This window comes from Leptinotarsa decemlineata, unplaced genomic scaffold (assembly GCF_025532065.1).
Source record: "Leptinotarsa decemlineata unplaced genomic scaffold, Ldec_3_MD MMD2_tig00001064_RagTag_RagTag, whole genome shotgun sequence".
NCBI classification, from domain to species: domain Eukaryota; kingdom Metazoa; phylum Arthropoda; class Insecta; order Coleoptera; family Chrysomelidae; genus Leptinotarsa; species Leptinotarsa decemlineata.
Genome location: NW_027412558.1, coordinates 11,133,660 through 11,160,126, shown reverse-complemented (window position 1 = coordinate 11,160,126; position 26,467 = coordinate 11,133,660). Strand labels below are relative to the sequence as shown.

General features: G+C 35.2%; 1 protein-coding gene across 8 annotated transcripts in view; it reads right to left on the bottom strand.

Annotated features, from left to right (window-relative positions):
- Positions 1 to 26,467, bottom strand: part of LOC111503509 (uncharacterized) — a 324,843-nt gene that overhangs the window by 5,503 nt on the left and 292,873 nt on the right. For 6 of the 8 annotated variants that reach the window (XM_074175659.1, XM_074175667.1, XM_074175663.1 and 3 more), the window contains 5 exons: positions 7,420 to 7,605; positions 5,448 to 5,690; positions 4,078 to 4,318; positions 3,723 to 3,755; positions 1,613 to 1,971 (listed from right to left, as the gene is read on the bottom strand). In XM_074175659.1, coding sequence (XP_074031760.1) covers positions 1,613 to 1,971; positions 3,723 to 3,755; positions 4,078 to 4,318; positions 5,448 to 5,690; positions 7,420 to 7,605 — 1,062 coding nt within the window. Of the gene's footprint in view, positions 1 to 1,612; positions 1,972 to 3,722; positions 3,756 to 4,077; positions 4,319 to 5,447; positions 5,691 to 7,419; positions 7,606 to 16,033; positions 16,328 to 20,094; positions 20,293 to 26,467 lie in introns of those variants that run through there. The other 2 variants (XM_074175668.1, XM_074175662.1) reach the window with 2 other exon arrangements.

Genomic DNA, 26,467 nt, shown 5'->3' with positions numbered 1-26,467 from the left:
AAAGTATTTCTTCTGATTTTGTGGCTATAGGATAAGACAGGTTTCTTGTCCCTAAACTCCGAAGTACACCATGGAGGATGATAGTGCATTTAAGTGATATTTCATATCAATTCTCTTTAGTACATTACATTGGGTAGTGTTCCTATTAATCATTTTTGTTTCAATTCAAACAATACCCAAGCACAAAACAATAAATTTTAAAAAACAAAAATCTCTTCACAACAAACTACGAAATTTTCTGAAAGTTTTCAGTAATTACAACAAATTGGAAAAACAAAAAAAATTGTATACACCCAGATACCAAGTCCATATTTATTCTAAACCATTACTATCCTGTACATACGTAATTCATGTATTGTATTTAGGTTAGGTTAGGTTAGGTTAGGTTAGGTTTAGGTATTTTATGATTTGTCACTTGACGGTTGTCTTTTATCAATGGTCAAATGAAAACTACTGTTTGGAGTACAAACTAAATGGAAAAAATGTTTTTCTTGTAATTCAGTGTTCATATGAAAGTAGTTGTTTTGAAAGGGTTTTTCTTCCAGTTTGTGACTAAAAGAAACTTTTGCATTTCCTTATAAACAGCTTTCATTATATTCTTTTTTTTTATATGGAATTTTGAAATTTTGTTCAATTGTGGAAGAGTAGAAAGCCAAAAAACTTTTCCGCAAAAACTAGTCTCTCCCAAAAATGGTCCCTTACTAATTGAACATTAAAGGCACCATGTATAATAGTAAATGATGATCAGAACATTATAGATTTTCACTAATAACTTTCCACAACATTATGAATGATAAACTTAAACAATGTTTAATTTAATGTTTACATGAAAGTAGCTGTTTCTGGTTTGTGTTTTTCAAAGTTACTTCTTCGCATGATGCAACACATCTTTGTAAATAGTTCATATTTTAAATTAACTGCTTTCTTCCTTTCTTTAGAAGATTCTCACTCTTTGATGGAGAAAACCTTTCTTTTCCAAGAATTCCAAGTCATCAGTATATCAGTATATATATCAAAGACTGCTATACTTCACAATGATCTTCATATACAAAATATTGAACAATTTAGAACCATCTTATTTTAATCAGTATATTGTCTTTCATCACGATATTCACCACCACTTCAATCGAAATAATAATAACTTATATATTAACAGAACAAAAACCAAAAATACTATGAACTCATTGTTTTTCAAGGGTTTTGATAGGTTCAACAAATTACCTAATGCAATTAAAAATAGCCCATCTCTGAACATGTTCAAAAATGAACTGAAGAAATTTGTTTTAAATGTACAAATATGATATGTCTTTGTTACCTGTAGCTGTAATTTGTATAATTCCATTCATCTAATGTTCGTTATATATTTCAAATAATTATGCAGTTTATCTTTCTACATGTTGCATTGAAATTTTTCGAATGTATAATGTTGCTGTTTTTGTAGTAATGTCTTTAAAAATATTTTATTGAACTTATGTTTGTCATACATTTAAGTCATTTCTATATATAACACATACGTTGTTTTTTTTTTATTTCTACCATTCTAGTTGATTTGTATATTATTAGGATATCCTATTTAAATAAAGATCTATCTATCTATCTTACTGGTACCTACTTTTCAAAATATTTCTCTCTTCCAACTCTTCTTGTGTAGGCCTCATGCTCAACCTTCTGATCAGCCTTGCACCGATAGCTTCCTTGGCCTCCTGTCTCTCATTGTCCGATTGAATTTGCAAGATGTTCCTGTTGATGAGCTCCTGTTTGTCAGGTCTAAGAGCGAGCTTGAGCGACAAACTTTCTTTCCTCGCTATTTTTAGAGCCAGCATACGTTCTTCTGATAAACTTCCATCTTCTCTGTACAGAATGGGACCATCGTTTGAGTCGCTGTCATCATCTTCGTGAATTATGTTCGGCCTGGCATTCTCCTTGTTTTCAATAGTGGTTGGCAAGCCAAATCGTACCGGTTTGCTTGTACTAGAAACGAGAAGGAATTATCATCAGTCCTGGTTCAAGAATCACCCAAAAACTGTATTTCACATGATGAATGAAAGCTGAATGAATTTTACCAAAAGAAAAATATTCTTCATGGACTGCGAGTCAATCTGAATCTTTAAGACACACATCATTAGAAAGAATCCCTCCTGACCTGTGACAAATAGCTTCAGGTTAAATTTGTTACCTTCTTTGTTATTGGTTATCAACAATACACTGAAACTCAGACAACATTGATTGTTATAGCAATGTACTATATGGGCTAAAAAGTCCCGAGCCTAATACATAGATGGCCCTAGTCCTATTGCATTCACCGCTGTAGAAATTTCATGATTTTCTACTGATAAGTTTGTGAGATCAAGCGAAGAAATGGCTTGAGAATTAAATGTTGGTTTGCTGACTTCAAACGTGGTCGTAGAGACTTCAATGATGCAGAACGAAGTGGAGAGAACATAAAAAAATCTACAAAATCGTTTTGAATGATCGAAAAGTGAAGCTGCGTGAGTTAGCTGACGTTGTAAATATATCAAAGGAACGTGTTGGCTTTATATTGCATAAGCATTTGACTATGAGAAAGCTCTGTTCAAAGTTGGTGTCGTGCGAGCTCACTGATGACCAAAAACAAGAACGTCTTGATGATTCTGAGCAGTTTGTAGCCATGTTTGAACATAACAAACCGAATTTTTGTGTAGATATGTTTACTCTGGAATCAAAACGATCATCATCTGAGTGGAGAGCAACTGGTGAACTTCGTACAGTGTCTGAAAGCACATCAATCGGTTGGAAAGGTTATGGACTCGGTATTTTGAGATGTGCGTGATGTAATATTCATCGACTATATTAAAAAGGGAAATACCATCAACAGTGGTGCATATAGAGGCCGCAATTGCAAGAAATCGACCCCATTTGAAAAAAAAAGAAAGTGTTGCTTCATCAAGACCATGCACAGTATCACAAATCAATGAAAACGACAGCAAGATTGCATGAAATGGACTTCGAATTGTTCCTATCAGCCAGATTTGGCTCCCAGCCACTACTGGCTGTTCGTAAACCTCAAAAAAATGCTCACCAAATGAAGAGGTTCTTGCTGAAACTGAGGCCTATTTAAAAAACTAATCAATAGAGTTTATTCTATGATTTTCACTATAAGGGTTTTACAAAAACCGCTATGAAGATTACGTTGATGAATAATGCCAATTTTGAACCAACAAAAACGCGTTTTCTTTCTTAGGCCCAGGAGTTTTTAGCCCAGGTGTTATGTTATGCTTTCATATAATTGTGGTCATTTGCACACAAAAATTGATATGACTTGAAAGCTATTTGTCACAAGAAATGTAGGCTTAAGCCATTAAAAAAATACAATTATATCTTGTATCTTTAATAGAATTAAATTTTTTTTTTTCATTTATATAGATGGTCAAACGGAATTGAGACGCCCCAGGACTCATCATTTCAATTTTAAAATTTCATTAAAAATACAAGAAATAAGTCTGTTTAATTAGAACCCAAATGTTGTCATGTCTGATTAACAACAATTCGAGTTTTTATTGCTTCGAACATTGCTTTGAAAATTCTCAATGAATTTTTGTCAAAATCAAAAGTCCAGAAGAATAAGTAAATGTCTTCAGAAAGTCTGAACTTAAAAAGAATAAGAAAATTGCTGTATGCTCAGAAGATCAGTGGTGATGACAGAAAAAAACAGTTAAAACAAGACTACACCTAATAATATTTACCATATTCTAATCCTAGGCCTCAGATGTGACCTTCTGTATGACGAATAAGATAAAAAAAATAAATTAAATATTGAGTAGCCAATTGATATACATAATATAATTTTTGCAGGAGAAAACTGATGATTGGTAAAAAAAAATTAAAGCATTTGTTGAAAGACTTCGTGACACTGTTGAATAGTCAATCTGCACTTGAAAATTGTACTGACATTATTTTGATTTTTGTAAAACTCTGATTACTAAAGCATCTTGAAAGCAGATTATATATTAAACTGCCAAATTTTAGTTGAAAAAAACACTATTCTATTTTTCAACAGGAAGAAACAGATACGTAACTTAGTACAGCTTAAAAACCTACTTGAAACTCGAATTGTACTCCTGCTGTCTCATTCCCAGAGGCCTATTTTCCTGCGTAGGAGTGCCGGGTCCACTTCCTGGCCTCTTTTTCATCGCAGACTTCAGAGGTTTAGCATTCAGCTTAGGTTCTTTTGCCGGAATCTCATCTATCCTGCTGGTATCTATCGACGGATCTGGCTGAGGCATCCTGAAATAATTATCATCCTCATAGTCTTCTTCTTCATCTTCATCATCATCGTTTTCTGAAAAAAAATGAATAACAATTGGGGTAAACTATAACTGAACCTGATTTATTTTTGTTAGAAATGTATCGTCTATAAATACAGGCCATCCTTTATAATAATAATAATACGTTGGTTAATAGTAATAGTAATAGTAATAGTAATACGCAGTAGTCGGTTGATTGGTCAAACCAATAGGTGGTTCCATTTATGTCTCGCTTGCGTTTACGCAGCCCTAACAAGGGTCAACCTGTTGAAAGACCTAGAGACGACACTTCAAAAGGTAATACTCTCGCCCTTTCTTATGCATTGTGAAGATTTATTAGTGTTGTATGTCGAGAACGAATCTTGTTCGTAGGTCAATATTGAAGCTTGACTTTTTAATGGACCGCCTCAGAGAGCCACACTTGTCTTTGATACTCATCCCACAGATGTCGTCTTCATAAGGGAAGATGTCACCGCCTAGGTGACTATGGTTTAGCCTAGAAAGCACACTATCTGGTGTTGGATCTCAATTGCTTTGTCTTTGGGCTATGATTTTAACCAATCATATTATTTGGAAGCTGGATAAATTCTGCACATCTAAGGGTTTTTAAAAACTCCCTATCAAAATATTTGGAATCCAGGACATTTCAGTCATTACAAGAATTTTTCGAAAATTTATTTTATATATTGTGTTTAAGTATATTTTTAATGTATTATATATACTTTATTAGAAGAAGGCTTCTTTATTTATTTTTATAAAGACAATATTTTCTGAATTGAAGGGGTTATATTTTTTAGGAGTGATTAATTTTTGGGAAAGAAAGTTTTTGGCTTTCTACTACTCCATCTTGATACAAAAAAAAGAAGGATGAGGGAGTCTTCCAAAGAAAGGAAGGAAGTAAGAAAGTTACTTCTTTGCATGATCTACACATCCATGTATAGAGTTACTTCCTTCCTTTCTTTGGAAGACTCCCTCATCCTTCTTTTTTTTGTATCAAGATGGAGTAGTAGAAAGCCAAAAAATTTCTTTCCCACAATATTTTCCTTGTGTTGTGACTAGTCCAATGAGTTGGACCCCTTTTTGTATCAACTTCAGTAACAAATAAACTTCTATCAGATGTACATTTTTGAATGTTTAGGTACCGACATATATTACTACACTTACCGTCATAATTATAATCATGATGGTTAGGGGGCGGCGAAAGCCTATTGGGAATGGGACTCGGTGAGCTGAACATAGGCGGAGGCGGTATAGGTCCGATTTCCGAGACTGGAATCGGTGGTTCCGGAAGCTCGGACAACATGAAAGCAGGTAGGCCCACGGACGCATGGGGCGGTGGGATGGTGTGGTGCTGCTTCTCATGGGGAGGAGGGGTACTTCCTGGCTGACCTGATTGACCATCGTTGACTGAAAAAGGAATTCGTGTTCATCAAATGAAAGTAACAGTTATAAAGAGCACCAACAACAATGATTTCAGCAAATATCTGTTAAACAAAACGCCAGAGATGTTCGATGTTCCTAGTTAAAACTTACCTGCTTCACCTTCAAAATGGTAAACAAAACTAAAAATCGCTCAGATCTGTTGACACTTATTCGGAAGTGAAATTAGTTTACAAAAGACAGTGAATTAGTGTGCTATTAAACCCTCTCATCTCCAAAATCTTCAAAATAGGACTACCATACCTGTGATACATCTCTCTGAAGTATATTGAGTGCCAACCACATCGGTGGTTGGTATGGTATAGATAGGTGAGTATGGAAATCTCTCTTTAGAAAAACCCCATCCTCTATGCGATCGAAAGAAAACTCAAACATTCGGTCTCCACGGCTAATCATCCTAACAAACCGCCCGTTATCTTTGTTTCTCTTGGCTTATCATGATAAGCAAGGTTTCAATTCTTTGACAATTCAACAGATGGCGTTTCCTTTAAAAAATATGTCGAAACTTATTTATACTCAGGCTTGGGCTTAAGAGTCAGTTGAGCCCAACAATGCAATTATAATTGAGGTGCGGAAATAAATGAAAGCTTCAGTGATATCAGCTTAAATTGTGAGAATATTTCAATTGAGTCGATCTTCCTGCCAAGACACTACTTTCGACCTTTCAGAAATAACAATTATTATTCAAATAATAATATACAGGAAACTGAAACAGTGTGCGATATAAACAATATAGTATAGCAAGAAATTAAAACCATTGTAATTATCGTGAGTGTATCAGTAGTAATCTGGATGAGTAGATCCTCTTGCTAATGGGACAAGTACGGAACTGTCCAAATACGAAAGATCTCAGACACTACTAGAGCAAATGGTAAATGAGATGAATATAATTTCACTTGTATCATACTATTAATGAATAATTGTACAAGTATAATAAGTTGAATTTTGGTGATATTAAATAAAATCATCGATTAATAAGAATAAGATGTGTAACAATAACATAATAACTTACTTTGTCATTTGGATAAAACTAAAATGCATTGAAGACAAGACAATATATATGTACTATATTTATTTTTAGATGCCATCTTATCGACGATCCTCTTTTAAATACTTCAAGCATAAAAGCTGGTGTTCTTCATTGTCTCCAATTTTTTTTTTCATTATAGATCAACAATTCATTGAACAAGAGAACAAAAAATTCAGTATTTGGCATTGCTAGCAACAGCTGCTAATGTACATCTTCAGCGCTAACAAGATATTTTACATCTTACTCGAGATTTGTAGGAAATTTGGCTTGAAGTAACAACATTGATAACCTGGTGTATCAAAATGAAAGGTTACAGATTTGCATCTTTTTCACGAAAAGTTTGCATAGCTTGATTCGATCGAAAGCGACATATGTCAGAAGTGAGAGGCAAACTACAGCTTCTCATCACTTCGAGGTTCAATTCAATACACCTCGATCTATCCTTCTTTAGTTCTCTTTCACTATTGGAATGAATGTTCCGATAATTTTTCGAAATGGAACAATCTACGCCACTTTCGCACAGGCAATATTTTCACATTTCCGTGATAACTTTACATTCTTATAGATATTTTGCAAATCCCATGTGTCCAAACTAGTTATTATTTCTATCAAGTACCTTTACAAACTTAAAATTATTTAAAACAAAAAATGCTACTAATTACTTACAATGTTCACTGTGGTAACACAACAATCTTCTGGTGAGTTTTGAGTGCATCAACGTATTGGGTCTCTCCGGTTTTCCGCTACCTTGATTTTCCATTCCTGGAGGTTGAGTAACGTGAGAAGGCGCTTCTCCGTTGGGAGAAAGAGCGCCATTCTGCGCCGTTCCATCAGTCTTTTCTTTTTTCGGCTCTGTAACAAAATGAAAACTGTTAGGATAACAATTAATCGAAATTAATATATTGGTACCTGAAATTGAACACATTTGGAGCGAACATTAACAAAATGAAATCTCAGTAAATATAGAAAAATATTATGTTATTGTTTCGGGTCACACTTATTGACATATACACAGAAATATCAAGTATACTATATATCCATGTAATAAGATCTTTACTTTAAACCGTTATATCTCAGTACATACCCACTTATTCAATTTAATCGAAATAAGCGACATTTGAATAAGTTAACTCTTGCCAACATAACACAAGTCGATTAATTTCATCAGCATAAAACGTGTGTACTCGGGATTCGATAAAGTCTACGAAGGCCGTTTTTGTCTGGTCCTGATTGGCGATGGTTATACAAATGAGAAAGTTATCGTAGTGCTTGAAAAGATGATAGTCGGTTGACGAAAGGTCTGGAGAGTATGGCGGGTGAGGCATAACTTCGACGCTCAATTTGTTCAATTTTCGGACGGTGATTTATTGAATGTGCGGACGGGCGTTGTCGGACCTGTTCTGTTGACCACTGCTGCTGCTGACGCAATTTTCGGTACATTTCGTCGGCTTTTTTGTGACAGTTTGACCCGCAAGCAAGTTATAGTGAATCACACCAGCCGCTGACAACCGTACAGTAACCATGGTCTTTTTGTTGTAGATTTTAGTCTTTGGAAGTGCCTGGGTGGCTCATCGGTGTCCAACCACTGCCCTGAACGTCTCAAGTTGTCGTAGAGAAACTACTTTTCATCACCCGTGACGATCCAAAAAAAGGATAGTTTAGGGTTGCGCAAAAGCAAAGAAGAACACATCTTGAAACGTGACTATTTCTGTTGATCGTTCAAATCGTGGGGCGCCCCCTGTACCAGCTTTTCGACAATTCCAATACGTTTTAAATCATCAAAAACCGCATGGGAGCTTACGCCTAGTTCTTCCACCATCCCACACACTGTTTGTGATGGGTCAGTCTCCACCAGGGTCTTCTAATCCAAACCAAAGTCGAACAGTGCGTTCATTAACACTATCATTGCCAAATCTCTTGTTAATTTTGAAACGACCTAATACAATATAATTCAATCAAAACATATAGTATCATAAATGGAAACTTCAAAACGCACGTCTCCACTATAAAACGTAAATAAATCAGTAAAAAATTGTATTGCCCCAAAATATACTATCCTCTCGTCATAAATGAACCTAACAAAAATATAGTTAGAATATACCTACGGATTAAAATGTAAATTAATAAACACTGAACAAAAAATTTGCAAAGTGATAGAGAGAAACATCATGTACCCAGGGTAACATTAAATAGAATGCGCTCTACAAAGAAATACCAATTTATTACCATAATCTTTAAAGATTGGTTAAAATACTGTTGTAAATCATTCCTTAAAGAAAATAACGCCGGCCGCCACTGGTAGCAGTAAACCAATTGTGACGTAGCTGAGAGCGCGCGAATGTACGATGTTCGGTGTCGCTCTCGATGCTACCGACTTCGATGGAATTCCGGCGAATTTTCTATCGCATTCGATTACGATATATAAACGCTAGCCACCAGCATATCGACACAGTGAAGTGGAAGATACAGTGCGGTACGCGAAGCGATCTAGTGAGACATTCGAATAACAGTTGAAGTTTCAGTTGTAGTGTTTTGTATTTAAAGTAAAATAAAGTCAAGCTGTATTATTGTTCAGTTTAGTCAATTATTGGTAAACCTACAGGAAAAAACGTAACAATACGGCTGAATATCAGTTTTTTCAACGAATAAATATGTAACATGCATTAATCCATCTATTACTGAGAAAATGCGTCAGAAGACTTTCAGTACGATGATGATCAGAATCTTATTAAGAAATCGTATTAAATTCGTATTAAATTCAACATATCTGACAGTCAAGTCTACTGGTTACGATATATGTGGTCTCAAATAAATAAATCTTGAATTTTCGTTATTTTTCAATTACAGATTTTATGATCCTTTCAATATCTCTATAAAGTATCAATTTAATTTTTTTTCAGTCTGGAGAAAGTAAATATGTCACAAAAGGCTGTATATTATGTTCAATTTAAAACGCCAAGTGTTTTAGAGACTCTTTTTCCTGTGGCTGAAATAAATAACAAATTGTAGTTCCAATTTTTCTGTTAGACATCTATGTTATGAAACATTGTTTTACCGCATACTTATCGAAAAAAGATGAAAATTGTTCAACGAAACATAAACGTTATAAAAAAATAAATTAAACTAAGCCCCGGCTTGTTGACCAACCACACTCAATAAAACTAAAAATAACCATTGTAACGATTATTGCAACGCGATTCTTGAAACACTGAAATAATCATCTGAAAATAAGTTTCCACTAATACCGCAAACAAATTTATGAATGAAAATCCGTTTGAAAATTCCTTGGTAGATCTCCAAAATTGATAAACGTTTCGAGTAACAAGTATCTATTAACGTGAACAATTTTACGAGCCTTTTATTTTCGTTTATCAAGTAGTAAACTGGCCACCAATTCAAACACCAGCGATTCTGCAATCAATGGATGAAAATATAACAAAACGGTGCATGTGAAACAATGATTACTATAATTGTAACACTAAATAGATACTAACCTAACATCGACGATTTCTCAGTTACCTAATTTCTGCTTATTCTGAAGGGATCAGTTTATAGAAGAGTGGACAATGATGTGTTTGGAATGAGGCCTCTGTCTCTGGCATAATTCTTATACCACACTTTTTGTTTCTTTACAATTTAGGACTTTTAGGATTATCCAGAAGTCATGTGTTAGCTATTGGTCTCACGTGATATGAGACACGAAACATTTCTAGTCTACAAAATCGAGAATGCGCCGCGTGCTCTTTGAAACAAGTTTTAATAACTCGTTCTGACTGACTAATATCATTTTTGCTGTAGTAAAAAAACGTTCATCTCCAGTATTTTGAAAACTTGATTAGTTATTTCAGTCTATCTTGGCTCACAAATGAAAATTCAATGTGTTATGAATATCCTGATCAACTTATCACTATGTCTGGAAAATAATCATTGCTATGACCCCGATAAGATTCGTCTCAATATCATATATGTATTCACTTAAGGGCAATGTGAGAAAGAAATGTGGAGAGAATAGAAAGTAATTTTTTGTAACGGACAATGATGAAAGTTTTCAGGAAAGTATTCACCTGAAAGTAGTTCGCCTATGTACCTACATCAAACGCATTTATCTCTAGCGATGGTAGATCTGATCCTTTTCAAATTCACACGTGAACGTAATGAACGATGAGATCAAGTTTTGACATTTCTTGAGCGTGGTTTTCACTTTCGAAACAATATTAGGCAATGAGTTTCTTAGCAACTTTCTCAGTTGAATTATCTTTCTCTCTGGTACTCGTAGTAATTTGAATTGTATTTGTTTACTGCTCTTCTCTGCTTTCAGAGAGAAAACACACTTCTTTTGATAATGTTCCTTGGGATTGTTATCAAACACATGGACTGAAAAGTCCCGGGCCTAAGAAAGAAAACGCGTTTTTTTGTTCAAAACTGGATTTAGTCCGGCATCGCTTCAACATTTATCTTTTGTCTCAAAATAGGTCCCAGTTTTAGCAATAACCTCTTCATTCGTGCGAAATTTCTTACCGGTGAGCATTTTTTGAGGTCTGTAAACAGCTAGTAGTCGCTGGGAGCCAAATCTGGCGAATACGGTGGATGTGGAAGCAATTCGAAGTTCAATTCATGCAGTTTTGCTATTGTTTTGATTGACTTGTGGCATGATGCGTTGTCTTGATGAAAAAATTTTTTTTCCTTTGCCATACGCGGTAGTTTTTTTTTTGTAATTTCGACCTTCAAACGCTCTAGTAACGCTATATAATATTTACTGTTGATGGTATTTTCCTTCTCAAGATAGTCGACATTACACCATGCACATTCCAAAATACCGAGGCCGTAATCTTTTCAGCCGATTGTTTTGCTTTTGGGCGCTTTGGACGAGGTTCACCAGTTGCTCTCTACTCAAATGACGATCGTTTTGATTCCGAAGTAATGTGACGAATCCATGTTTCATCCATTGTCACATACCAACGCAAAAATTCAGGTTTATTATGTTTTAACACGGCCAAACACTGCTCAGAATCATCAAGACATTCTTGTTTTTGTTCAACAGTGAGCTCGCGCGTTATCCACTTTGAACAGAGCTTTCTCATAGTCAAATGCTCATGCAATATAAAGCCAACACGTTCTTTTGATACCATCAAAATGTCAGCTAACTCTTCTTACTTCCCTTTTCAAAAATTCAAAACGATTTTGTAGATTTTTTTATGTTTGCTGGTGTTACTGCCTCATTTGGACGTTCGCTACACAAATTCTGCTAACAAACTTAAGAGTAAAATAACATGAAACATGAGCTTTCTTTTGAAGGTTAGTACTAACTAACCTTCAATGGTGGTGAATGCAATAAGAGTAACGCCATCTATGTGTTCGACCCTCCACCGCAACCTGCAAGGGTTTATTGTGGCTCACACCTATTCACACTCGATCAAATAAATCCAGCTTGCATGGTGACTGGTCTTTCAGGTCAGATGGTAAGAGTACGGCAGGCAAAGTATATGCTCTGCTGTTTCATCGTTAATGAGGTAGTCGGATAGTCAAGGTGCAAGATACCCGCGACAACTTTCCCATATGAAGGTTTTTGCACGTCAGCTTTTTTTTAATAATAATAATAACGTTTATTCACATTAATTTTTTTCTCACCTTAATCTAGTTCAATTAGTAAATATAGAAAGAGAAATCCCATTTAAGACCTTAAAGTTGCGCTACACCCGACGATGCCTTAGATTCAACCGTGCAGGACTTTCTCGCCTCTGGTTTTGGTGAATCATCATTTGAGCGCAAACGTTTGCTAATCTGTTCATTTTCAGCCCAGGTAGTAATTTGTTTGGCCAGTGCTTTTTCGATGTCTCAGGTAAGTACTAAATTGCACATTCAACACAGACCACTACAGCTCAGATTTCCATCTCTTGATGACATCAAGTTAGTTGGGAAAACAAGCGGCAAGAATATTGTGACGGTTTTAGTGTATGTATGCGAATAGTATTTTTGTTGGGTTAATTTCTATGTATTTCTATGCATATTCTAAATATAATATGCATAGAAATTAATCAAACAGTCATACTTTTCACATACATCAGAACTGTCACACTCTTCCCGACAAGTGTTTTACAAACTAACTCAATTTCAGGAAGAACTTTAGTCATATTCTGACTGACAAAGCCCATTATGATTTACAACGAATTTTGCAAAGAAAACTCCCTTTATGAATTGTAGGAGTTATTTGTATACCTTCATAACGTGACGTGATATTACATGTTTGTTTTACTACAATGCATATGATACATTCATTAAGATTAGGTTTTAGTGTTGATTCCTATATTGTTCCCAACATCGCCCAAAAACATACGTCAACAGAAGCTTGTTTCTTTATCTATTTTTGTATAAAAAAACAATAAGTCACTGACTAATATCAAGTCGGAGACTGAATACTATCTACTAATAGATCTCCTATATATAATCCCTAATATTCTTGAATTGCTCGTAGACATCTTTAAAACATATCCGGTATAAAATTGCATGATATCGACGCCTTCATATATTTGTGGAAAAATTATAATCGAAAGTGTCGACTAGCTTCTGGAACAATTCCAAACCTTCGATGTTAAATAAGCGTGACTCATCATTGTTAATTGTGAGGAAAGCCGGGACAAATAACAATAAAGTTCCACCGACGTCCACCGACGCGATTTGAAATAGAATGTTCTCGATTTCTCGGTTGGCACGGTAATTGTTGACAATTAAATAAATGGGTGCTGAATTGCATTGGAGTTTTGTAGGTGTGGTTATGCGTGAGAATAATGAACATAGAGGAAATTGAATGATATGAGTTATAGCGTATTTTTTTTGAGAAAACGAGTTTACAACTTAATCAGTTGGAACTTAATCGGTTGACCTTTCTGGAACGTAAACCCTAAGAAGTCAAAAGTTTTGCGTGTTAGGGATTAATGTGACCTCACCTTTTAACGCTCTAAGAGCACCTTGAGGATTTTTATGTAGTGCTTCTGTTTTGCCCTTGAAAAAAACCCCAGCACATTGGGAGATATTTTCGGAAAGTGATAGAAAAAGTAAATTTTTTACTATTAATCATAAAAGATACAGGAGATTGCTTGAGCACAGAGAGAATAGAGAAGAAATCGATTATTAGCAAAACAAAATTGAAAAATATGTAAACTTGACAATCAATGTACATGAATCATGTGATTATTTATGTGTTATTTTGTGTGAAATAATAGAAGTGTGCACCCAATAATTTCGTTGAACGAACTGTATTTGTACGTGTATTGATTTCCGCTAACAAAGAAAAAAAATACATTATTTGAAGTGATTTTAAAGAAGTGTTATAGTGTACTTTGTGCTATCGAATGGAATAGTTAAATTTTATCAATAATATTGGTATTAACCTATTTGTTCATAGCATAAGAGGAATGAATAGTGGTATAAATAAAAGGGAGCAAGTAATTAACGATGACATGGCGGAGAACGAAAATATAATGAGGTTATTGAAATCATTTAGCCAAGAACCTGAAACCAAAAAAAAAGGAAAAGGGAGAGAGAAAAAAAAGGTAGTTATTACTAACATAGTCTAAAACAAGAAATGAAAAAAAAGAAGTGAAAGAATACAAAAGGGAGTTTCTTAAATCATCTTAGATAACATTAGAAGGTATTATCGAGAGGAGTAAGAGAAACGGCAATACAAGCAGCCAAATCTAAAGAAATGAACTTTCAACATTCAAGCCAGTCTCGGATATTCCTACACAGTAGGTTGAATGGACTGACGGCTATCAGAAAACAACTACTCCCCTGGCTAATACCACGAAGGGCGTTGGATTATATCCAACAGGCATCACTGCAGGAATCTTCACAGAAAATTTCCTGCATATGCAATTGGCAATACAATTGAAAGAGTCTACCTTCATTAGCCACTCATCAGTGCAAGATAGTCGCCATCATCAACCTAAAGTCAATGATATTCCATAATTGAAAATTGGAATTCTTTCAGAGTATTTCATTCCTCTTCCTAAGTTGGAGCGAACAACAAAATGTCACTCCATCTAGTAGACGAGGTACTAACAACTGCATATCCGAAATTTCCCCGATTCCTCTGAATAAGGAAGAAAACTTTTCTTATTAGTCAGTGGGCTATTCTTGAAGACTGGCAGTAAACAAATCTAAATAAATGAACTTTAAATGTTCAAGCCAGTCTCGGATATACCTACATAGTAGGTTACTACTCCCCTGGCTAATACCACGAAGGGCGTTGTATTATATCCAACCCGTGTTAGGAATAACACGTTAAAAAGGTAAGACCTCGTTAGTCCTTAGCACGCACAAGTTTCGACTTCAGAGGGTTGTCGTTCGTAGGGGTGCGATAGCTGGTTAACGGAAAACAGATTTTAAACAGTTCACAATACCTATACCAACAACAGCATAAAGTAAAACCCTGAAGCCTTCCACTTCCGGTGGAAAATCATAATGGGCCGTATGTACCTTGTGAAACAGCAGTCAATTCAACAGCTGGTAGAAAAAAGAAAGAGTTACCACATTAGTGCAGCAATGCAAGGCCAGGCACATTCCGGAGAGTAAACAACATCATTATCAAAAGATTGTGATACGGGCAGCAATACTGGAAGTGAATACATCAAAACCAAGTTAGGAGATATTAATAACCGCAAGAGAGGAACTTACAAGAAAATGGGACATGTTTTAAGCTTCTCCAATGAATAAGAAGGGTTCAATGAATTGGGGTATGGTATGGAATCATGTTACAGTGGATATGAGATCAGTTCGAAGACTAGTTTCGTCTTCTAGACTAGCGGAAAGGCTATACTTGAGCAAAGTAAGTGAAATAATTCCAAAGTGGAGCTGAAGTAAGTGGTGTGAAGTTGTTAGTGGTGAGTAAAGCATACCATTTATTACTGAAAAGAACCCATACAGACGCAATAATATTTTTTCAAACATATGACATGATTTATTAAAAAGTTAATGTAGGAATATTATATTTTCGGATGAGATGGATATGTTTGAGTTTGTTTTGAGTATCTAAGCAGTGGTCTGCAAAATTGGCAGCTTCTGTTCTCGCGCATCATATGACATTACGTTGGCAACTTGATTTCATATGAGGCTTCGCGAATTACACACAGTGTCCCTTCATTTTTCCCTAATACTATTTGGTGTCAATATTTTCCTCAGAACTCTTAAAAAGTTTTTATGAAACGTATGTAGTTACCAATACCAGTGTTGTAGTTAAGACGCTTGTGTGACGTAAAGTGAAGTGTTTGTGTTCCATCCATACCCTTGAAAGACGACGACCTCTTGTAACCCGGCGGCAGGAAGGCGGCCGGAGGAGTGATAGGAACGGCGGTGTCCCACACGGGTACTACGTCGGGCTGCTGCAGCTGATGACGCCGATCTCCGTGGCCGGGCAGTTCGAGCTTGTGCTGCTGCTTCTCGCACCGGCGTCGGCGTCTTCGCCCGCTCGGCGTGAACGTCTTAACGAGAAAACCGACGCCGCTCATTTAGGCGGAAGTTTGGAAGAGATCCGATTCTTTGATTCCATAGAAATCGGGGGGTTTATCTTTTAATAGAGCTAGAGAGAATTCGATAGACGTAAAGGGTTGAAGTATGGTGACCTTGAGTTGGTATCACTGCCGAATTATTATTAAATTCAATCCAACCTAAACTACTGTTTTTTAATGTTAAAATAACTGATTTGAAGTGAATCAGTTACTGATATAACAACAAAAAATGTAGAAATTATGTTTACACTGAAAATCTTTAATGATCTTCAATTATGTTAGGCTTGAAAAATTTCAGAGATGCCACATGGTTACTAACAGCCTTTTGGGCTTTTATTTCATCTAGTTTACCACTTTTGTCCATGTTGCGTGGCAAGATGATTTTCAATTAATTTAATGAATTAGGAATATCTCATGTCTCATTTGTAATCTCTTGATCGAAATTCATCTGCTTTGCTTATCCGATTATATAGATATTTATTAACACAAAAAAAGTGATCCGTTTCACCACTCTTTCATTAGCTCACATAATAAATTGATTGGACATGAAAAACTAAGACACTGATGAACCTACACTGAATTTTCTAAAAAGAGATTCGAGTTGTTTATGATAGTTAAATATAGACCAATAGGAAAATTATTTGGATACCGGAAAACTCCCAGTTCGTTACGAAGCGAATGAGGGAAATCAAAACAGCTACGATGTTTCAGGTTTAAAAAAGATCATTTTCTGCCTACGCAAAAATAGAATAATTAATTCACATTGAATACATAAACAAACGAGAAATAATGAGGAAAATACTTTATCCTTTCGGAATATCCGAAATTTAATTCCAATTCAGAAGCAGATATATTGGAAAAGTTTTCAGTGAATTTTTCTTGTTTATCATATTCTCAAATTTGATTGGAAGTAGATATCAATTAAAAAAAAACAATAGATATACATTTTCCTTTATCAATTATATGCATCTTCATATTTTGAATTATTTTGGTATCACGTACACAATCTTATCATGCTGTTTTATTCAAATGGGATTTATTGTATTTCTCTGCGAAATATTTGCTGGTACGTCCTTTATCTTTATAATGACCATTTCCCATATCGCACAGAAAATTATTATTGGATTGGTATTTTTGCAACTTTAGGAGAAGCTGATATAATTTTAAGGTTTTAAAGCATCATTCGCCAAAGACTTCCATCCGCCCAACCATTTGAATAAAGTGCTTTAGGTAGAGACTGTGAACTTCGAAATCTAAATTTGGATTTTTTATTACTTATTTTCTTCTCGGGGGGTTTTCGTCTCAAAATTTTACGTTGAACACCATCTTAGTTTGATGGTCGACAAAAACTATATCAGGTTTATTGGCTTGCATTTGCCTAAGAGTAAGTAATTAGTAGATCCAGTAAATTTGTTTATACTAAATATTGGCCGAGACAATAAGTACTGCCAAGACAAGGTAACAGCAAACTTATATTTGTCTGGCACCTGTGAAAACTATGAAGAATTTCTCGGTCTCAGAACGATGTTCATCGATCTTTCAGGCAGATATTTTAAAAACCCTTTTCTTGCTCTCATCATCGCAGATCAAGTAGAGAGGAGTTTGAACTCCTGATGACTACAGAAGTACTAGCCAAAACCACTCCAATATTTAGACATTCCAGCAAAGTGAAAAATTCACGGCCCCCCTATTGTAGAAAGCAGTATAACCATGGAACAAACGATTCAAAATGCAAAATTCAGATACGATGACAAAATCTACCAGAATGTATGTCATTGTATTATTACCATATTGCGATACTGGAAAAACATTTTTATCATTTTTTACATTCGCAAAATGAAAATAGCTGTAAGTACTCAATTATATACTTGTGATTCACAGTTTAGAACCTTTGATGTAGTAATGAATATTACTGGAGTTTTTTCCCAACACCAAACCATTATTTTAACACCTCAACACGTGTTTTGATCACCAAGTGATCATCTTCAAGAGGAAGATTAAACTAAATGTATATACAATGTTGTCCTTATTTTTACCATATGACAAATTCCATTTCTTGACGTTTTGATAATGATGAGTTGATGTGAAAAGCTAGAATACGATGTATTTAGGAAGGAAATAAGCACTTACATGTATATTCCTGTTTGTAACGGTTTCTCGAGGGGTATTGTAGATGATATTATAACGAAGAAAAAGTTTAGGTCAAGAATGAACGAAATGACGACTTTTGGAAACGAGAAAACCAAAATAAATATATCTCAGTTCCATACCATCAATTCACGAAGAACTTTGGAAAGATTTTCAAGGAATTAGGTATGAAGGTATAAGGACTGCGATGCAAAGCATTTTGGACAGATTAAAAGATCTATTAAAATAAGATATAAGAAACACTCAGCACAACTAAAATATGGAAGACCAGAAAAATCAGCAGGCGCCCATCATATTTTACAACAAAACCATTCTATACACTTTAGTTTATTAAGATTAGTTAGACAAGTTAACAACAACAGGCATCTAGATGCCTATCAGAGTGTAGAAATAAGTAAACATAATAACATTATGAATAACGATGGTGGACCAATACCTAATAGTTTACTATATAGTTTGTTGAAATATTATTTTCAGTTATCAGATTTACCTGACTAATGGATAGGGCAACATTGTGAATTTAATTTTAAGACAATTAAGACGCAAGTACCTAGCAGAGGTATCAATGGTTTAAATAAGGATATGTAGATTTAGTTTAATCTTCCTCTTGAAAATGATCATTTGGTGATTGAAACACGTGTCCAGGTGTTAAAAATAACGGTTTGGTGTTGGGATCAAATCCCAGTAATACTCAATCTGGGAATCTTCCAAAAAAAAAGAAAGAAATCAATTATAGAGCTTGGAGAAGTAAAAAGCTAAAATATTTCTAACCCGAAAACTGATCTCTCCTAAAAATATACCCCTTTCAGTTTGATCAATTATAGTTTTAGACTTCCACGACCGCAAGTGAGATTCAAACTTTGGTTATCCTAGCTGAGTAGCCGTGATACAGTAGATCCAATCCAATTTAGTCCAATAGAGAGCTCAACTTCGGAGTTAAGCTCTCTATTGGACTCAACTCCGAAGATAATTTCTCTATTCGGCCACAGCTACCCAGCCCGGATAACCAGAATTCTACTTCATCAATCACTCAACAGTGAGATTCATCGCACAACAGAGAGATAACAGAAAGTGCTCTAAATCACCACAACCACAAATAACATGTTTGATTGAGTATCTCTATCGTAGTTACAAATCATTATTATTAATGTTATTAATGACTTGATTAATTTATACAATCACCGCTGAATACTTTAATCAATGTGTATGTTTAGTATTATGGGAAATGCTAATGAGACTCATTTGATTATCAAACAATATTGAACTTATATAAATTCAGTACAGAGAAAGGTTTGTGACGAAAAGATAATAAAGGATTCAGTTTTAAGAAAGAACACTGCTATATTGCACCTGAAAAAATCCAAGGAATAGTCAACCCCCTTGTACAAAGAAAAAACCAAGTAGCCATATTGAGAAACAACAAAGTTCCATGTATTGAACTCAAGGTCAATAACACTGCCCCACCCTGAAAATGTACCATCAATATAACAATGGACACAGTTTTCATCCCATTTTCAAAACTAACCCCCTACTACTAACTAAAATAATATTATTGATGAATATTTGTAAACCTGAAGGGTATACACTTCGACATAACCTACTGAATTGCGATTTTCAATCTGTCTAATCAAATCTACCCCAATCAGATTACGTAAACTAATCTTCGATTTTCAAGGTCACCATTTCTCACCCTTTTACTCATACTGGAATAACGCGTTTCGAAAAAACATCACTCCGATTCAATTTATTTTCGAGATATATTCGATATAACGTTTTTTGATATGATATAACGCGATATGTATTCCGATTTGATATTTTTTTTGTTCAATATTTACAACACTCTTTGTAGCCAAAACAGTCCTTCAGGACGACCAACAGGTCGGGACGCCCGGCCCGATTCAACTGGAAGGCATCGCGACGCCCCAAAATTCGCGCGGGAGTGACAGAAGTGCAACGTTGCCTAGTGTGCAGGGATTTATTGATACATAAGAAAAGGTATGGGTGTGACGGGATAATCAATTCATTTATTACTTCGTATCATCACAGTTCATCAGAATTTGGTTGGCAAACTTTAGCAATGAAACACAAGGAGTGAAGAGTATTTTTGACCCTGATCTAATGAACAGTTCGGGGATCACTTATACGCTTTAGTAGTACTTCGGAGGATCTTGCATTTAAAACTTTTTTGAGGTTTTCGAAGGTTCATTTGGTGGATATATAACAAAAATTTATTAAAAATTGTACCACATTTGCCTTTGTGATGAATGAATAATCTCAGTTGAGAAATGTCTCAAAAGTAAAGAAACTAATTCTGGTCTAATAATTGGTCTGCAACCAATGTGAAGAAAAGTAAAACAATTCATAGCCTTTCATGCTTGATTTAGAATTGGAAATATATGATTGTTGAAATAAATTTTCATTTAAACTTACAAGAAAAGGTTATTTAATTATTTTTAAAGTTATATACCTACTGGCCAACGTATGTAGCACGAATATATATATATATATATATATATATATATATATATATATATATATATATATATATATATATATATATATATATTAAAAGTCATGAACACTGAAAGTATTTCAATCATTGGATGGAAGTCATTTTTTCGTAGAGCAATCAAAGCTTTTGTGACCTTTCTGGCTATAGAGCAATCAAAGCTTTTGTGACCTTTCTGGCTTATATTCACTTAAAATAGAGAAATATTTAATGGGGAACTTCATGTAGATGAACAAGTTCACCTCGATGATATCTAAATTCTTTTTCAAATAATTGAAAGTCAAAAGGGAGTTGAATATTTTATATTCATTATAATTTTTCGGTAAGCAAAAAAACCTTCCCTATTAATAAAAAAAATCTAGATGAAAAGCAGTTATATAAACAATCACTGTCCTATTATTAGTGCGAATCTAGTCTAAAATTTAACGAAAATTTTTGGTCTTTAGGTGAGAATTTTAATTCAACATATTAACTTTTTTCAACGAGTGTAAACTTTCACCGTCGGGCATAACTGTGTCAAAGCTATTTTCTGGGTTTATTGGCCGTGGTCTGACGTTTCGTTCACTACTGCGGTATACATTATCAAAGGCGCTGAGGTAAAGGTCGAAGTACTCGAATTGTTACCTCGTATTGAAACTACTTGATTGAATAAGGAATAATGTCATGATACAAATTTCATAATTTTTCGATTCTGCCCTGCTTTGATTGACTAATTTGAACAAAAATTATATATCAATTATTGTTATTTTTTCAAGAGAGATCTGGGAAATCGTAGTCGAGGATTTGGAGACACTTGATCATCTCATTACTGACTATGTGACCTCTCCAAAGCATTTGGCTGTGTTTCTTAAGAATATTTGTTGGAAAAACTTTCTTATGGCATTACAGGCATACCATCAAAATCTTTTGAGTCGTACCTAGAAAGTAGACAAGAGTTTGTCTATCTGAACAACAGTATTGAATTAGATCTGACAACCATAGAGCTTTGGGTACCACAGGGTTCTGTTCTAGGACCATTGTTATTCATTATCTACATTGATGACCTATGTTTCAAATGATGATGAAATGCGAAGTTTTGTTTGCGGGTAATACTTCGTTCATCAGTTCTAACAGCAATAATGATATTACTGAAACTTTGAGTGTAACTGAAGTTTGGTTCTCTGAACCTCCAGCTAAGTCCATTCAGTCGAGGAATCGGCAAAACCTTGATTGTGTCTAAAACCATGAAAATCCGTTAGTCAGGGAAGCTATGGATTATACTGTAGACGACCCCTCCCGATATAGAAGGCCCAGATACTCTGTCGAATGAGGCCCTCATGTCCTCCGTTAGAAGATGAACAATATCTTCATCTAAACACCCCAGCCAAGTAGGGGTTCACCGTGAAGGGCGGTAACGATGTCTGAGGACTTTCATACCGCCACCAAATAATCAGTCTTGACCCAATCGTCCTTCTAACGAGCATCAGTCCTAAGGGTAAGGGAGCTGGGCTCCAACCTGCTTGACACGAAGATGAATTTCCACCTCCAGCTAAAAGAAGGGAAGTCACAAAATCTCCTAGTTTGCAGTGATATTCAGATCATAGTAGTAATCACTGTGAATAACTTGAGGTTGTTTCAGACGATTGTCTCAATTCTCCTGTTCTACTAAGCAAGAAGCTGTCCAGTGTTTTATTTCTACTTAGACAACTCAGACACCGCCTCAATTCGATCATTTTGCAAAATATTTATTTTAGACTCTCCCCAGCTATGGTATGGGATATTTCTATCGATTTAATGACAATATTTACGTTACAATAACGCGCAATGGACATATTAGCTTGGGTTAGATACAGAGACCACAACCAACTATTGTAAAAAAGCAATGAGGAATCTATCATTTGGTGTACTCGTATACTGAAATGTAATAGAAAATCAGAACATACCAAAAGTGTCTAGCGTACTGCAGATGATTTAATATTGCCACGTTACAGCTAGGGCACATCAGAAAAAAAAAATAGATTCTGAACTCTGTAATATGTCCTGCGGATTCAGATCCATAAATGAGATATATTTTGAAAGACTATATCGAAACAAAAATATTTGCGATTGTGTTCACCTATGAAAGGTACAAGTGTAACCTGTGGCGTACAATAGATCCAAAACAACCACTGTTCCCAAACTCCAGAACTGCAACACCCTTCTCTACGTGCGTTTCACCAACCAAGTTGGTGCCTTCAGGAGGTGAAGTAGAGGCCAACTTGTTTGGTGGAACGTACGTCGATAAGAGTGTTAAGAGTTCTGGTGCTTGAGAACAGTGCTTGTTTTGGATTTATCTTTACAGTTTATATTCAATGAAATTTATATAGACTCCAAGATACATAATGTTATTGTAGAACATTCTACACCGTTTATTGTAAAATGTTTATTGGCCTTCTCTATTCATACCCAAGGTGACATGTATTAATGTCAATGCTGACTTGCTGAATCGGCATCCGACGATACGCAGTTCTTAAAACGACGACACAAACACTCTTTATTTTCTTTGTTGATTTTCAAACTATGTTATCACCTATTTTACTACAAATATAGTCCTGCGTGGCGAAATGAGTTAGTTACATTAGAATTTCATTCAAGTTACAAGTTTGTTACTTTACTTTATTGTGAATTCTGTAACTCAGTGAAACATAGTACTGTTTCCTTTTTTCAAAATAAATAATTCTTTAAAAACTTATATTTCCAGGAGCAAAATTTTGATAGAGATATTTTTCGATGCAGTCCGACAACACCGACTACGGAGCATCGGATCGTTACATAGAGATGCTGCAGCTATTCCCGTGACGTCAACCTCGAGGGGTATTTCGTTATTTCGATTGGTGCTGCCGGCGGCCAGGTTTATTTACTAACAATGTTAGAAAGGGACGTGATTGAAATTCCATGTTCGCTTTTTCATCCGTTCAGCCAGTTAGGTTTAAAGCGGAATCAGTCGATATGAGGTACGAAATGGAAGATCAATAATAAACAGTTCGCAGATGCAAAAAATAGTAAATTATTCTACCAGATGGAAATGTAACCATTACACGTGAAAATTGAGTTTTCCATAAATCATTCGTGCGGGTAATGAAAAGTTTTCCTGAGTAGAATACTATACTTTTTCTATGACTTATAACAGGAATATTTAAAATAAGATTCATTTCTGAAGGATATTGCAAATCAGAGTAATACCTTAAAAACTATTCCAAAATATTTCTCATTCTCGTTATTTTATTCAATTTCAAGAAGTTTGACTTGGTGATACTGACATGGTGGTACTTTTACAATACGGCACCATTCAGTATTTGTGAACTCAACAATCTGTTGATTCTCTAATGAATATCTTCTCAAAACAGCAAAACTAAAACACATTTGACAACAAGCATTATAAGAACACTATATCTAACACAACCAGAAATGAAATATTAAGAAGGACTGACAGAACCTGGAGCAGTGATGTCAACTATTGGAGAATACATCTCACATAAATTTCCACGTCAGAAAACCTCTCAAGATTTTGACATTCCTCCGGATGTCTGTGAAAGTCTATCATTTCTATTACTTTTCCACCATGTATTTCGATATTATTTTTCCAACGCGAATAGAAACGACTACAGTTGAAAAAATTTGTTTTCTCTGAATTGATTGTCAATACTTTGCGAACTACGAGGTCCGGCTCTTAAATAACGAGACGTTACGAAAAAGGATTTTATCATAAAAATTATTCTACATTCGAATGCTCCCCTTCAATATACTCCCCTCACCTCGCCACAAACCTTTCCATACGTTTTTTCTATTGATCGAAGCAGTACTGAAAGTCGTCTTTGGTGAGGACCTTTAGGGTTTCTGCCGTTTTTTGCTTTACCGCTTCCATCGACTCAAATCGGGTTCCTTTCAAACAGATTTTATCTTCGGAAACAAAAATAATCGCACAGTGCCAAATCTGGCGAGAACGGCGCGTGTTCGAGCACTGAGTGCGTTTATCGGTCAGGTGCGCTATGGGCAGGTGCGTTATCCTGGTGAAAATCCACGAGTTGTTCTTCCACAACTTGGGCCGTTTCTTATGAACTTGTTCTCGCTTTGTTGCCAAAACTACAAATAGTAAGCTTGGTTGACAGTCTGACCCTCTGGAACCCATTCAGTCATCACAATACCGTTAATATCGAAAAAAACAATCAACATTGTCTTGAATTTTGATTTGGACATCTTTGCTCTCTCGGGCCTCATTGAAGCGCTTACACCACTCAAAAACACGCGCACGAGATAGAGAATTGTCCCCATAGGCCTCTTGCTACAATTTATAGCACCCCGTCGGAGTTTTTTTTCAGTTTAACGAGAAATTGATACGTTGATCCTGTTTTTCGTCACACATCGTTTTCGGCACGAGAAAAAACACGTTCATTTCAAACCGCTACTGCATAAATACTATAATAGTGACGAAAATGTGTTTTGGTATGTGAATTAGAGAAAATTTCCAGATACCCAACGCACTACTCGTTTTTTTCACCTCTCTAGGTCGCCCTCTTGGCGCGCAGACTCGTTTTTAATAGCCGGACTTCGTACTCCTTTACTTTTTGAAATAAAATATGACAGTGTAGTCAGCAGATATCTCAAACACGGCCAACATGCAACATGCATATGATTGAAACATAAATCGAACAAAATTGGTCCCAATACTAGGTCTTGAGGGGCACCACATTCTGCCTAATGAAATTACATTTTTTTTGTACAACTGTCATTGAAAGTGACATTTTTAATGGTTGTCAAGAGTATTAAAAGATGATGTTTACAAAGTAGCCTGTTAAAAATATTCTTAAAAGTATTTTTAATACAATTTTATTTTGACCAAATAGCAATAAACAAAACATAATTATTCAATTTTCAAGGGAGTTTTATTAGGAAAAATAGATACAGATACAATTAAATTAAGTTCTGTTTATTTATAAACATTAATATGAAAAGTACAATTAGAACAACTGCTGATATTTATACCTTGCGATGTTGAAAGGACTTGTATTACATTTGAACTAGCTGAGTTGACAATTTCATGGGCATTAACATTTAATTATTGGAATGAAGCGGAGATGCTATAACGCTGGAGCTGGAGCTAGTTGTTGGAATTAATCTTTCAGCAATAGCCTTTGTATAAGGAATGTCCATCCTCCACGTGCTTCTCAATATCCGTTATATTTGCTCCTGATTCTGCTAGCAGAGAAGCAGAAGACCTTCTAAAACAGTGACCTATATATTCCTTTGGTTCCAAGAAGTTCGGAAACTCTACAATGGTAGAGGGCATTTTCCCAAACGTGTTTATACGAACTGGCTTGGCACTGCATTTATAATTTGAGTATTTCAGAAAAAACCGTTGATGATTGGTAACAGAAGGGCGTAATGCAGCGTATTTATTAAAATATTCAATGTTTTTTCCAACAATGCAAAAAGAACGACCTATTTTCGTTTCTGTATTTGGAATTTGAACAATTGATGATTCATCCATTAATTTAATGTCTTCTATAAATAAATGGAATATATGGAACCGGCAGAT